Consider the following 14,750-nt stretch of genomic DNA (forward strand, 5'->3'; position numbering starts at 1 on the left):
TCAGTTCATGATCCCACATTAGCCGCGATTTTTAGCTTCCCTCAACAAAAGAAAAAAAACTGTGATTTTAGAAGAAAAGGCACACATTGCATCGAGTAACCAACGCGCAATTAAAATTTGCAAAAGTGGGTTGGAAATTCAACCAAAAGGTGGCCGTCTTTTTCACCTTTTCGCCCGTTTCCCTTCGAGAAATCAATCCTTTTTACCTGCTCCCCCGCATCGCTTCAAAGCCAAGCGAACCAAACCGTATCACGCCCCACGGCCACGCCACGGCCAAAAGGCCAAGCCAAACCGCGCGCGCGCGCGGCCTCGCCTCGCCTCCCCTCCCGCACGGCCGCATAGATCCAATGCCGGTTGCGCCAGCGCCAATGGCGACTCCCATTCGCACGCGCCGCTAGGCCCGAGCCCGCGCGTCTGCGGTGGTGGCGGCCATGGCGTCGCCGCGCCGGAATGCCTCCCGTGGGGCGGCCGCGGCGGCGGCGGGGCGGGATGGGGCTCAGTCGGACTCGCCGACGTACACCACCGCGACGCCCCGGTCGCGGTTCGCGGTGGAGTTCTCGCCCGAGGCGTTCGACGAGCCGGGGGCCGGGGAGGCGCCGTCGGCCAAGGAGAGCGTCACCGCCACCGTCCGCTTCCGGCCGCTCAGGTTTGCTTCGGCTGCACCACCGCGTACGTGGTTTGGCTGGGTTTTGGATTCGGGCAATGTGGAGTGACCCTGCTGGTGGTTTTGTTTGTGTGTGTGTGTGTGTGTGTGTGTGTGTGTGTGTGGAAGTTCGCGGGAGATTCGGCAGGGGGAGGAGATCGCGTGGTACGCGGACGGCGAGACCATCGTGCGGAGCGAGCACAATCCCAACATCGCCTATGCCTATGGTATGTAAACTGAGTGATTGATGACGAGACTCACTGAATTTGAAGTGTCGGAGAATCAGTGGAACGCTTGCGGACGGCAAGCAGTAACAGAACAATAATTGCTACCTTCTGAACAATGACACAATTCTGGTGCTCTGCATATATGCTAGACAGCTGGAGTAACAGCGTAACACAATAGATAAATTATACAGCAATGTTGATATATAACTGTGTAGGCAGAGTATTCAATGGAATCATCAAATGTTTCTTCTTGAAGTCAGTACCGAAGCCGTATTCATAAGTGACAACAACAAAGTTCCGTTGTCAATTTCAAATTTCTTTTCTAAGTGGCTAATGGGAGGTTTTACAACCAGATCGTGTGTTTGGACCAACTACGACAACACAACAGGTATATGATGTTGCGGCTCAACATGTTGTCAGTGGTGCCATGCAAGGAATAAATGGTACTGATCATGTATACTCTTGTTCCTCTGCTTTCTGTTTTGTAAAGGATTCTTGTTGGGCTACATATTGGTGTTCTCTTGGTAATTTGTTAAATGTTGCACTAGTTTATCTGAATGCAAAATTGCTTTGGGGTAATTTATGAGCATCACTGTAGTCTGTCAGGTTGAACTCAATAAATTACTGATTCATGTGAAAGTTCATTTATTCATATTAGTCTTCAGTGGTGAACTTAGGATGCCATTACACAATTACTGCTCTCAATTGCTGGGGAGGAATGATAAACTTCCCTTTTGTTTTCACTGTCACTCTGTCAGGTACAATATTTGCATATGGGGTTACAAGCAGTGGGAAGACACACACGATGCATGTACGTACATTTGTAGCAAGAAGCTTGTTTTAGATACCATCCTTCCTCAAAAATTCATGGAATCCCAGTCTTGTGCTTGGGCAATGCTATGCAGCCCGAATTGTTTGACATACACCTTTTGCTGAGATGTAGAGTTTGTTCTTCTAATCATCAGATGTGTAACATAGCATTTTGTTTTCAGTTTTCATTATAACTAGTGATGATAACCATGTATGCCCTTTTCTCTATACAAACATTAAACTATAATGTGTATATGCCAAACATTTTTGATTTCTTCACATACACTTGCGCTGCGCTACAAGCAGGGAGATCAAAGATCCCCAGGGATTATACCTTTGGCCGTGAAAGATGCGTTTGGCATAATACAAGAGGTACTACTCGAATCCATACCCTATGATGATTCGACCAAATCATTGTATTGATTTGGTTTTACTTTGTAGACCCTGAATCGGGAGTTTCTTCTTCGTGTATCATACCTGGAAATTTATAACGAGGTTGGTTGTTCCCAATTCTGCATTTCATTGTGCAGCCTTGATAAATTTAATTCTAGTCAGCACCTAGGTTGGTTTGTACTCCCTGATTGTTTTCATAACACCCGCAGCTAACCAGTGTTTCTATGTCACAGTAAGATGTAACAAACTTCAGTTTAGATAACCTTAAAGCGATGGGCATGAACGTCACACATGTAAATGCAGTTTTTTTCCTGGGTTCTTAACACAGTATTTATTTTGCTTCTTGCTTATAGCTTAGCCTGGAATAGAAACATGCTAATAGTACTAGGAAGCATGTGAAAGAGGTTTGTTAATGATATACACAAATCATAGTAGTCGAGCCGGTATTAGTGTAGTTATGCACTGATCAGTAATGCTAAGTCTCATTTAGGCCCAACGGTGGTCATTAAGCTAAGATGAGGATGAAGCTCAACTTTTAGTTTCCTATAGGCTATAATCTGGGCCCTTTTATTTATTATCAAGCCAACCGCTGAAGAGTAAATTACAAAAAGAGAAAACCAACATAACCATGTCGTCTGGATCCTGAGTGATACTATAATCCATTTTTGTAACAATAACTTTGGCAAGTTACCAATAAAGAGTAGTTCCTGAAAGACAGAAATTGGTTGATGCAAGTGTAAAACTTACCTTTTTATGCCTACCTGGTTTTCTTACTTTTTTGCACGTACCCTGGGGAGTTACACATTTATTATCTAGGAACATGGTTTTTCTGAAATAATTTCTCCATAATATTTATTTTGAACTGAGTGACTCATTCTGAACAGTCAACTAAATGTGCATTTTTCTATAATAATTTTCTATCTTGTATTAATTGGGAGCCTCAACCTTTATAGGTTGTGAACGATCTCCTAAATCCTGCAGGGAAGAATTTACGAATTAGGGAGGATCTTCAGGTTTGAAACATCTCTTTTTCAAGTAACAGGTGTCTCTATCACACAATCTGTGTACTTTTCTAGTTAACTAGTAAATTTTAAAAGTTACTGAGATAATTCTTCTGAAATATTTTTTTACTGCTTCTAAAAGTTAATTTAACTAACTGAACACTGAACTTTCTTGAGGACTATTACTGGTTGATTGTCTCCATATAGTGTTGTCCATGGTACACAAGAATGCAGGTTGCTAAGTATTGGTCTAAGTACAGGTCATCGTTTTCCTACTCAAACATTTAAGTTAATTTAGACCACAAATTCGTGTACTTCCTGGAGTGTTTTTTCCCAACATATGAAAACTGCTTGATGGATGATGCAGGAACATGATGACATTATTTTGAAATCTTATAACACGGGCAATCACACATAAAATGCCAATTGCTTACAGCATATGCAGCACGTGACTGTCTTGAACTATATTACCGTATTTTCTTGATTATAGTTCATTCTCACAGGGAACATTTGTTGAGGGCATAAAGGAAGAAGTAGTGTTATCTCCTACCCATGTTTTGTCCCTTATTGCAGCCGGAGAAGGTTCCTTTTATTTATTTTGTTGTTTCTTTGATGTACCTTTACCAGCAAGGTTGTATGAAGAATATCAGGATATCACTATGAGTCGACAGTAGTTATGAGGATAATTCTTATCTAATAGTCTTTCGTTAATATGCCTGGAACAAACTATCATGTAACGATGTTAAATTTTGTATAAAAGTAAATCTGATGATACTTCATAAGGGAACACAGCCATTTGGATATTTCTTTCTAGCTACTGTAGAATACCCGTGGATTGCTGATATAGCACATCTGCACATGTCTAGTTCGCCATATATCAACACATCGACAGAAGAATGAGTATATTTATATATACAGATTGCAAACATGTCACTTGTTCATTTTATATTTTGGATAAACAGTATATGTTGCCTTGACTTACTAGATGGTATCCCAAATAATTTACTGCAAACATATAATCCAGGTTAATTGAAAAATGCACTATGATAAACACACAAATTGCACTTGTTGGTATACGGCTCCTCGGACTTCGTTTACTGCTGTTCTTAGGGTGAAATGCACATGCGGAACAATGTACTTATGACTTTACTGTGTTCTATTTTTTTCAGAGCATAGGCATGTTGGATCCACTAACTTTAATCTTCTAAGTAGCAGAAGCCACACAATTTTCACACTGGTAATACAAGTGATTTCTTTATGTTCATAAACTAATGATTCTGCAGTAGGCACGTCAAAGAATGTGCGCTCCGTGCAAACCTTTTTCAATGTAATTTTGTGATATTTTTGTCATAATATGTGTAGTTACATGGAAGTCTTTAACATATTTCTTTCGGCATACATCTTCTATAACTTTTCAATTTATTGTTTCACACAGACAGTAGAGAGCAGCCCCTTCTGTGAGTCTAATGAAGGAGAAACGGTTACTTTTTCGCAGCTGGTGAGATCCCCCCCCCCCCCTCCTGTTCACAATCACTCTCATTACTCTAATTAATTGTACATATCTATATGCACGCTCCATATGCACTTGTGTCCATTTATTGCAGCATCTGAACATTATGTGCATTCATGCACCCAAAACATAATCATTTCTTAGTTTTGTCACTCATTTGCAGAACCTCATCGATCTGGCAGGTTCAGAGAGTTCAAGGGCTGAAACAACAGGAGCACGCCGGAAGGAAGGGTCTTATATCAATAAAAGTCTGCTGACTCTTGGAACGGTGGGCCTCGGTCCTGTAATCACAATTTGATGACAAGAATCTTTCCTAATATAGAGCTATAAACATGTTATGCTCATGATACTAAAATTCTATAAACTTATATATGTTGTTGCCTGCGCATTGTGTGTGTAGACCGTGGCTTTGGGATTTTATAGCCTAAACCCTGTCTATGCTCCCAATGCCACAGCTCTACATCCCTGATGTCGGTTAGTTATTTCACTTTCTAGAGGCATTTGTAAGAAAATTAGAAAGGGTTCAATGTGCACAGTGTATTAGTAACAACATCACGGAAAAACAAGACAGTGTATTAAAAATTTAGCAGAACCACTATTATTCCATTCCATGTGTATTTATTTATTTATTGTTTATAATTTTTCCTAGTGATTTAGGGCAGAAGCTGGTCAAGTCATGAGGATTAGTTGTACTTTCTTAGTTTCTTATCTAACATAATTTTTTGTGGATATTCCAGGTGATATCAAAACTGACTGACGGAAAAGCTACTCATGTTCCATTCCGGAACTCAAAATTAACACGTTTGCTGCAGTCATCCTTGAGTGGCCAAGGACGTGTTTCTGTGAGTTCTTCAGGATACTGCTTAAAAGTTATATTCTTTCATTTTTGGTATCGCAATCATTTGTGTATTGATTTTGTGCAGCTGATTTGCACGGTTACTCCAGCATCGAGCAACTCTGAAGAAACTCATAACACGTTAAAATTTGCCCACCGATCAAAGCACATTGAGATCCAAGCATTACAAAACAAGGTGGACATGCTTGCTTAACAGATTCTCCGCCTTATGTGTTTATCTCTGACTTCTTTTGTAACTGTATTCATGGTTTTCAGATTATTGATGAGAAATCTCTAATAAAGAAGTACCAAAGTGAAATTCGTCAACTAAGGGAAGAGCTAGAACAACTGAAAAGAGGGATCTTTACTGCCACTCCTTTGAAAGATGTCACAGAAGATAATATCATTCTTTGGAAACAGAAGGTGATACTTTTTTTATTGTCTCATTTAGTGCTTTATGGATTTGTTGTCTTTCACTTTATTTATCATGTTTGAAGGAAATATTTCGGTGCATCACTGATGGATTCTAAGTTCGTAACTACTTATTCATCACATGAAAAGCTAGAAGATGGTAATGTCAAGCTTCAATCTAGACTGGAACAAGAAGAAGAAGAAGCCAAAGCTGCTTTGCTTGGCAGGATACAGCGTCTAACAAAACTAATCCTGGTTTCCACCAGAGCAACCCAGACTACTAGATCATCTCAACATCCTGGCACAAGGCGCAGACATTCTTTTGGTGAAGGAGAGGTTTGAATATTCAGATAATGTTACAAAATAATATAATTCAATCAGCTTGCATTTATCTTTTACCATGATGTCTTTTTCATTAGTTGTAATGCCTTTATTTTTCTAAAGTTTGTCTGCTAAAATTGCAGCTGGCATATCTCCCGCATAGAAGGCGAGATATTGTCATGAATAACTATAGAAATGAGCTGGTTATGCTGATGGAAGGATTTGGTGAAGCACTTGAAATGTCTCCTAAGGAGGAGAAGCAAAGTCGTAAAGGACTCCTTAACTGGTTCAAACTTCGGGTACACAAATCAGATACTTTTTAATTAACTGTATTTAAACATTATACTCCCTCCGTTCCCAAATATTTGTCTTTCTAGACATTTCAAATGGATACAACATACGGATGTATGTAGACATATCTTAGAGTGCAGATTAACTCATTTTGCTTCGTATGTAGTCACTTGTTGAAATGTTTAGAAAGACAAATATTTGGGAACGGAGGGAGTATTTAGCATGGTGAACAGTTGTGTTTTCCTTCTGATATTACATGTCAGAACCCAGCTTATATCAAGCCATATGGCCTCATAAGAATGGTTAGTTTAGACAATGTGGTGTATAGATGTAGTGCATCACAACATGATGTGCGTGGCCGTATATGTGTCATCTCAGATTCCGTGAGAAACTTTTTAGTATGGATAAGGTTATAGTTCTTTTTCCGGAGCCAAGCCAGAACGAATGACCCATCTGCTTTGTCAGAGTTCTCCTTCACTCTGATCTTTATATTTTAACTGTATGCAGAAGCGTGATAGTGGTTCTGCTACCCTGGCATGTTCTGATGGTGGTAAATCTAGTTTGACCAAATCATTCACTGCTCCTCCAACACGTCTGGAGGATGGGATTAATTTTCTATCAGAACAGAGGACGTGGAATTCTATGCTTGATGAGAATGTACCAGCTGATTTTTTGAGCGTTGATCTTGGAATTCCTTCTGACAGCTCTCCTGTAGAAGAAATACTGTCCGTACAAAGTGTGAGCACATTTTCCCTTTGTTTGCATTCCATTTAGACAAACAAAATGGGTTGCATTTCTAAACACAAAACGAAAAAGTAGGAGAAATACAGAAGATGAACTTTAGCAGACTGGGAATCAAAGCAAGTAATTGATATAAGTAGTCTAGTGCAAGCGTGCGTAGATAGCCTAAAAGCATGTTATCGTTTCACATAATCTGCTCTATTGTATGGCTCAGGTCAGCAGAAAAAGTGAAATCTTAGATGATGTTGATCTACTGAGGGAGCAGTTAAAGATTTCGTCAGGGGAGGCTGTGCTCCACGCAAACGTTGTAAAGCACCTCACAGAGGAAGCTGGAATAAGCGGAATGAACAAACAGATTGAGGTAAACCTCTCCCTGGTACACTTTTCGCTATTTTATTAGCACACTTGTTCTTCAAAATTGTGCCTTTGTCTGAAGATGGAAAAGATGGCCAATGATGAGATTAAATGCAAGCGGCAGATAATATCTTTGGAAAATCAAAATGTTCATTCAGTGTTAGACAGTCAAGAAAAGCTTGACACTTCAAAACTTTCATCGGTAATGTTTATGTGCACTATATGCGGTTTTGATCTTGCTCTTTTGATATGCATACATAACAGACTATTTCATTGTCTTCAGTATTACACTAAGATACTTAAGCAACTCAATGAGAAGGCCTTTCAACTTGAGGTATGGAGGCGTTCTACTGAATCTTTCCTCTTTTATTCTCTTCTTAATACAAATGTGACCAGTTTTGCTGCATGTTATGAATACTGTTTGATGAAGCTCAACCCTCTCTCGAAAAGAGCTATTTCAGCTTTTTATCAGAAAAATGGAATGAGCACTAAAGTTAAGGTATTTGAAACTACAAATTGCAATTGTCAGGTACAAAATTGTCCACATTAGCATATACTCCAAAAGAGGGGACACATACATGAAAACCAAAGTATTCCGAATTTCTGTAGTAAAACCATACTGAATCCATTGCGTTTTGAATTGGTGTAGTATTGTTGGGAAGGAGCACTGAAACTAGAAATTTTGATGCAGCGATTCCAAATTTTCAGTTATGTACTGGTGTTCTCTCACCCAAAACTGTATTTCCTTCACAAGAGAGCACCCCTTTGTTTACCCAAGTTGGCCTGCTATATGCTCATCCTCTCTTATTGAACTGTATGGCTGGTAACAAAAAAAGTTTGTATGTTGAATGTGCTGCTATAAGTTTCTTTCAGTTATTGCAAGGTCATTTTCTGTATGTACTGCAGGTGAAAACAGCAGATAACAGGATACTGGAAGACCAGCTAGAGAAAAAGGTTATATTTGATTATATGTTTAGAAATAAGCGCAAAAGTTTGTAACTTACAAGTTTTCTTTATCAGGCAATCGAATGTGAAGAGTTGCGAGAAACGGTTGTTTACTTGAAAGAACAGATCGTCCAAGCTCTTCAAATTGACGAGTTTTTACCAGAAAGAATCAGATTGCAGCAGCAAACAGGCATCGGCCATGACGTTGGATCGCAAGTTCATAATGATAATCCATTATCCAGTGATGTGTCTGAAAAGCCACTGGAAAACACATCACAGGTTTGGCTTGTCTCTACACTCTGGTCCATCATCCTTCCGTTCAGATGCAAGTCCAGTTTTCCTATCCTCTGAACTGAAGCCTATATAGCCCGGTGCTTGGCACATGTATTCTGTTTGTCATGCATCTGATGATAAGATTGGCCTAGATGACATTATACCTTTTGCCCTTTGCTTGTCATGATACTGCACGTACACTTGTCATGTCCTTAGTTATTGCTAATTAGCAATACAGTTTTTAGTTTTCTTCAAATCCAATATAATCCTGCAAATTAGTGCTTCAAAACAGGGCATCACACAATTAGCCTGTCGCGGATGCTGCTCTTCCATTTATCTAATACGGCACATTACCTCTTTTTAGTTTATACGTTACTCATTTAGCTAGTTTATGTGATTGGGGACCAAAAGTATATATGGTGCTCTTATGTTACTTGTATTCCTCTTCAGTCAGAGATCGGCGAACTGAAGCAGAGATTGTGCGAACTGACTGAAGCCAAAGCTCAGCTAGAGGCCCGTAACCAGGAACTTCTGGAGGAAAGCACGTACGCCAAGGGCCTGGCCTCAGCCGCGGGTGTGGAACTGAGAGCACTTTCTGAAGAAGTCACCAAGCTCGTCAAGCAGAACGAGAAGCTCGCCGGCGAGTTGGAGTCGGCGAGAAACTCGACTCCACGAAGAGCAAGCCATAGCCCGAAGGCAGCTCGAAAGGGCGGCCACATCGAACGGCACGAACCGGGTGGTAAAAGGGACACGAACTCAAGCAGCCAGAGGGAGCAAGCTCTGGAGGCCATGCTCGCGGAGAAGGACCAGAGAGAAGCTGAACTTCAGAAGAAAATCGAGGAGTCGAAGCAGAAGGAGGCGTTCCTGGAGGGCGAGCTCGCAAATATATGGACCCTGGTGGCGAAACTGAGGAAGGCTGAGGGAAATTGCGAAGATGATTCAGATGCCATACACACGATTGTATAGTGGACCACAAGCCACGACCCTCGAGATTATCCAATTGATGATGGTAGCGATAGTCGTTTGTATATATATGATCACCCGATCTTCGGTACGTGTGTTGTGCTTGCAGGTTGTGGGGGTTTTGTGTGCAAGAGAACTGTACCTGTACCATGGTGTGAATGAGTTTGTATATTTGTGGAATACTCGTTTTTAGTGCAAATCAGTGGGTATCGTGATGCAGGTTTTATGCCTATGCTGTGATGATTGTATTGCACTTTAGCTACAATGTCAGTCAGCTGAATTTCAAATTCGAGTCAGTTGATTTTGAATGAAGGAGAAGGAAGGGCCTTGCCTGAGAGAAAGAAAAGGCTCGCCGTCATCATCCCATTTTCTATCTTAGGGCTTAGGGTGGGGCTTTGCCGAAGGAAAAAAATGGACGTTGGCGGGGCTAGAGGGATGGCCGTGGGCGGCGGCAAGACCGGTGGTGGGGGTAGGTTGAGGGGAGGGCGCGACGGCGTGGCGGTGGCAGCATGAAAAATATGCGATCTGGAAAACGCATGGAGGAAGAAGGCATAATCTGGGCTGTTTGTTTTTCATCTAACACTTCAAACTGATCCAGGCCAAATTGACTGGCCCAAATCAAAATTTCAGTTCGATTCCCATTGCGGGTCTGATTGGTGACTGCAACTTTTGGTCATTGGCGACCGGCAATGTAGCGTAGTACGTGGAATGTGGTTATACGTTCAGTGTTGTGGCTTACAATCAACTTCAAACATACGAGTATGTATGGAGTATCTTGTTTCCTGTTCATCGCAAAGAAGCGTACGCGGCCCGTTTCCTTTGCCAAACACTTTTCTGGTTATCGTGTGGCCACGGGTGCGAGCTATCTCTCCTTGGTCGTCGGCCGAACTGGAGCCGCAGCTGGCCGTTGGTGGCCATCGTTATCGAACAGAGAAAGCAACGGCGACGGCTCCCATCGGTGAGGTCAGGTCAGATCACAGGGACCGCAGACTTCTTCATCCTGTGCAGTGCAAGGCAGGCAGGCAGGCACCGGCCAGGTCGTGGAAACGAGGCGCAGAGCAACTTTACAAGCGCATCTGGACAAGCCACCCTCGCCGGTCGCCGCGCCACGCCGAAAGTCCCGCTTTTGTGCACCGCGCTTACGTGCCGCCGCTGCGGTTCGTTGACGCCGCCGCCGCCATGCGTGCGTGCGTGGCGAAGCGACATTGCCCTGTAACATCGTCTACTGATCTACAGTACATACTGTGGCAGAAGTGGCAGCTTGCAAGTCAAGCCTGGTGCATGCAGTGGCTCCCTTCTTCTGTTTTTCAACGTCGATGGGGGTCATGGGGACGCAAACAGTGCGTGAAAGTGAAACATGCCGCAGGGCCGCGGTTTTCAAACTTAGCCTGCAGTGTCGTGGAGTGCAAGTTTGTAAGTTATTTGCTCTGGCTTTGGACTGGTCCGTTTCAGAGCAGCTGCAGCCTGCAGGTCAGACTTGGCGAAACCGAAACACGAAATCGCGTATACAAAACTACGGAGGCTCTGCTGATCTAGCCGTGTAACATGTTCCTTGTACTGTTTCTCGCGGGCTCGCATATACTACGTCCATGCACGGCATGCACCCCGAAAAGTTGGCGGGGTCGCCGCGCGCATGTGCGTGCGTCCGGCGACCCCCTCACCCACGATCAGGGCAGGCCGCCAAATGATTGCAGGAATAATAGTGGAGCAAGTATGCGTCTGTACACTACGCAACAGCAGCAATAATATACTCACTTTGAAGTACCAACGGAAATCGGATGATAACCGCCTTTTCCATGTACGATAATTGTAGGCGTGAGCGTAGTGAGTGCACGATCAACCGCCCAAAGGTATCATCAAAACTCAAAAGCCCCATCTGGTGACAAAGATCCCCGACTTTTGCCATCACCTAAAGTACTTGCGGCACCTATGAGGCTATGACACAGGCAAGGCACTACGGGCGACAGCGACGCCGAGGACACTTTCCAAGGACCCTCGTCGTCGTACTACCTAGCAGACGCCGTCGCCGCTCCATTGGCTCGCATAATCGTTGGGCAGCGGTAATTTACGCCGGCCCCTAGGGTCAACTACTTTGACGACCGGAACAGGCAAACAGAGACAGTGAAGGCTGGAGTGGTCGAGTGGGCGTAAAAAAACTGTTCATTTCCAACCGCCCATTTCCATTAACTTCTTAGCGGAAATATAAAATCCGTCTCTGTGTCATATTGCAATACATGCGACATGAAAAAGCAATGTAAACATCACGACGATCTCCATACGAGGCCTCCACAACCTCCATATTTGGAGGCTACGAGGTCATTTTATGATAGAGCTTCATATATTTTGGCGATCTTGATGCATATGACGGCTCTGCTAGAGTGTTCTTTGTGTGTTGATCATCATACTAGCGACTATTATGGCGATGATCAAACATATATGACACAGCTGCTATCTGTGGTGCTTAGGAGGAGGAGGTGTTGGGAAGGGAGATGTCGGCATGTCGCAGCAGATAAATGTGCTCGGAAGGAAGCAATGCAAGAGACAGAGGCACTCAGGGGAGGCATTATGCACACATGGGCGAGCTATGAAGGGGAGGTGCCGTAGAGGAAGCGCTGCTTGCGGAGGAGCTCGGGAAGGAAGAAGGTGGCCAGGGTGGGCACAACTTGACAAGACCAAGGCATCGGCCGAGAGATACCAATTGCCCGGTTTTGGATCAGGGCCCTTGCAGAATGGCATCTAGGCAACGCCGATATGGCCGTCGCAAACGACAAGATGGCCTCTTCCCTTCCGATGATTTCTGCTCTTGACGGCTAGTTCTGTGTGAGTAGGTTAGTAGAGTGTTGGATGGCGATTATGCGGTGACATAGTGCACCGACGTCTAGGCGTCGTTGTGAAGGTGCTGGTTTAAAAACAAATTCCGACAAGAAGGCCTTACGGTTGGCTTTATTAACATCAAATAATGCTTACATCATCCGCAAGGTAACGAGAGACAAAACTAGGGGGTGAGTCCGACCACACAGATGGTGGATCAACACGTCCCTGTTGAGCTAAAGAATGAGCTACCATATCCGACTCTCTATTACAAAATTCAAAAAAGACATTCCGGAACTCATTACTTAACTATCGACATTCTTCCAGTACTGGGTCAGCAACCATAGAATAGCCTGTGTTGAGATTCATAGCATCCACAACAGCTTGATTATCCATTCGAACGACAACAGTGTGAAGACCAATCGAGAGAGCAAGCTTCAGTCCTACAACCAGAGCCGCCGCTTCTGCCGTTATCACGTCAGCAACATGTTCTAGTGCACCGGCGTCTAGGCGTCGTTGTGAACGTGATGGTTCAAAATTTTGCTCCGGGGATGATTTGTTTTCTTTACCAATGATATGGAATGAAAAAAAAAACTTTATCAAAAAACACTCTTATATTATGGGATAAGTGAAGTGCGTCATAGGTCCTCGAACTATTTCAGAGGTGTCACGTAGGTCCTCGAACTGTGAAAATCGTTATTCAGATCCTCAAAGTGCAATATGTGAGTTATCCTAGTCCTCAAACTATTTCAAAGGTGTCACGTAGGTCCTTGAACTATTTTAGAGGTGTCACATATACACACACGCTTATTACACTTTAAAGATTTTCGAGAACCTAGATGACATTTTTCATAGTTTGAGGACCTACATGACACCATCGAAATAGTTCGAGGACCTAGAATGCACTTTACTCTCAAGGAATGGAGGGAGTATTTTATTCCATCATGACATGTGGTCCTCGCAGAATTGTTTTCCAATGCGCTACGGATTTGCGGTTGCTGCGCTTTGGTAGGGATACCATCACTTGGAAGGAATCCTCTCATCCCAAGTAAAGCTACCTCTCGCGTCCCCATCATATCATATCGCCTTCAACTTCCATACCATCTCTTTTCCTGCCATATATATACACGAGCCCCTTCTCCACGACCACGACCATATTAGCAGCGCAAGCAAGAAAAAGAGGAGCCAGCAGATCAGATTCATCCAGAGATCCAGAGAAGAATCGGAACTCTTTTTCGCCAGGATTATTAGCTCTCGCAGACACGAACGATGGCGAGCGGCGGCTACGGCTACGGCGGCCCCTACTCCTCCTACCAGCCTGCGGCCGCGCCCTTCTACTACGCGCAGCGGCCGGCGAGGGGCGGCGGCTCGCGCCCGCCGCTCCACCTCTTCCTGCTGCTCGCGACGCTCCTCCTCCTCGCCGCCACCTCGCTGTACGCGCGGTGCGAGGCGGCGGTGGAGGGCATGGTCCAGCAGCTCCGGCCGCTGCTCATCCTGTCCCCGCTGCTGCTCATCGTCGCCGTGCAGCTCTGGGTGGCGACCAGCGGGGATCATCAAGGGCGAGGCGGGGGCGCACTCGCGTACCTCCTCGAGCAGGTGGCTCCGTCGGACCAGTGCTACAGGAGCGGCACCTCGTACGGCCGGTGGGACGCCGGCTCGTCGCCGTGGGGCGTGGCGGTGGTGCTCGTGCTCGTCCTGATCTTGGTCTCGTACCAGTCTTCGTTCCAGGAGTGGCGGTTGTTCCCGCTGCGCGGCCGGTGAAGAGGTGCGATGAACGGCGTGAAGTTAGGCTGCGTCGGCGTGCATGGAGCTGCTTGCGTGATCAGGGCCATGGTTGGCATGAACCACTCTGTTGTGTTGTCGGAGGAGCTAGCCATGGTTGGCATGGCCTTTATAATGCCATGAATCCCTACATCTAGATGCAGGGTTCTGCTGGTTTTCATACAGCTTAGTTAGAGATGCAAGAATTTCACATGAAGCGGATTTGTTTCTCTGGTTGAATGAGCAAATATATTCTTGTTTCATCCTAAAATACAATGGGTCTTCACAACAACATAATCTCAAAATTTTAAGACATGTGTAGGCGTGTAGCACACAATAAAATTATTAAAAAGGAAAAAAATACATGACACCCAAAAGTCATGCCGAAAAGATCGACGACGCAATGCAACAACCATTAATATCAACACCACCCTTAGCGTCACCTGGAGAGTTTCTCGAA

At 44.1% G+C, this 14,750-nt stretch overlaps 2 protein-coding genes across 2 annotated transcripts; both read left to right on the forward strand.

Moving 5' to 3' along the window:
* The first annotated feature begins 211 nt into the window (after positions 1–211).
* On the forward strand, positions 212–9,976 carry LOC125521202 (kinesin-like protein KIN-7D, chloroplastic). Its single transcript, XM_048686260.2, has 23 exons — positions 212–646; positions 773–870; positions 1,224–1,313; positions 1,629–1,681; positions 1,987–2,052; positions 2,122–2,175; positions 3,027–3,086; positions 3,578–3,656; positions 4,244–4,311; positions 4,510–4,572; positions 4,748–4,852; positions 5,322–5,426; positions 5,508–5,615; positions 5,696–5,842; positions 5,981–6,166; positions 6,295–6,450; positions 6,950–7,180; positions 7,398–7,544; positions 7,620–7,739; positions 7,821–7,871; positions 8,444–8,491; positions 8,558–8,761; positions 9,206–9,976. The coding sequence occupies exons 1-23, from the start codon at positions 432–434 to the stop codon at positions 9,719–9,721; spliced, it is 2,970 nt and encodes a 989-aa protein (XP_048542217.2). The 5' UTR covers positions 212–431; the 3' UTR covers positions 9,722–9,976.
* Positions 9,977–13,682: 3,706 nt separating this feature from the next.
* On the forward strand, positions 13,683–14,520 carry LOC125522455 (uncharacterized). The gene has a single exon (XM_048687514.2). It carries the CDS (start codon positions 13,799–13,801, stop codon positions 14,288–14,290), a length of 492 nt encoding a protein of 163 aa, XP_048543471.2. The 5' UTR covers positions 13,683–13,798; the 3' UTR covers positions 14,291–14,520.
* Positions 14,521–14,750: the final 230 nt, after the last annotated feature.

Source organism: Triticum urartu, chromosome 7A, assembly GCF_056163025.1.
Source record: "Triticum urartu cultivar PI428250 chromosome 7A, HENAU_Tu73, whole genome shotgun sequence".
Taxonomy (NCBI): domain Eukaryota; kingdom Viridiplantae; phylum Streptophyta; class Magnoliopsida; order Poales; family Poaceae; genus Triticum; species Triticum urartu.

Bases quoted from the DNA above. Each gene is read 5' to 3' on its own strand.
- LOC125521202 (XM_048686260.2), top strand. From the start codon at position 432: ATGGCGTCGCCGCGCCGGAATGCCTCCCGTGGGGCGGCCGCGGCGGCG. The intron at 5,616-5,695 runs GTGGACATGCTT...CATGGTTTTCAG, and splicing joins TCCAAGCATTACAAAACAAG to ATTATTGATGAGAAATCTCT. The intron at 7,181-7,397 runs GTGAGCACATTT...TGTATGGCTCAG, and splicing joins AAATACTGTCCGTACAAAGT to GTCAGCAGAAAAAGTGAAAT.
- LOC125522455 (XM_048687514.2), top strand. From the start codon at position 13,799: ATGGCGAGCGGCGGCTACGGCTACGGCGGCCCCTACTCCTCCTACCAG.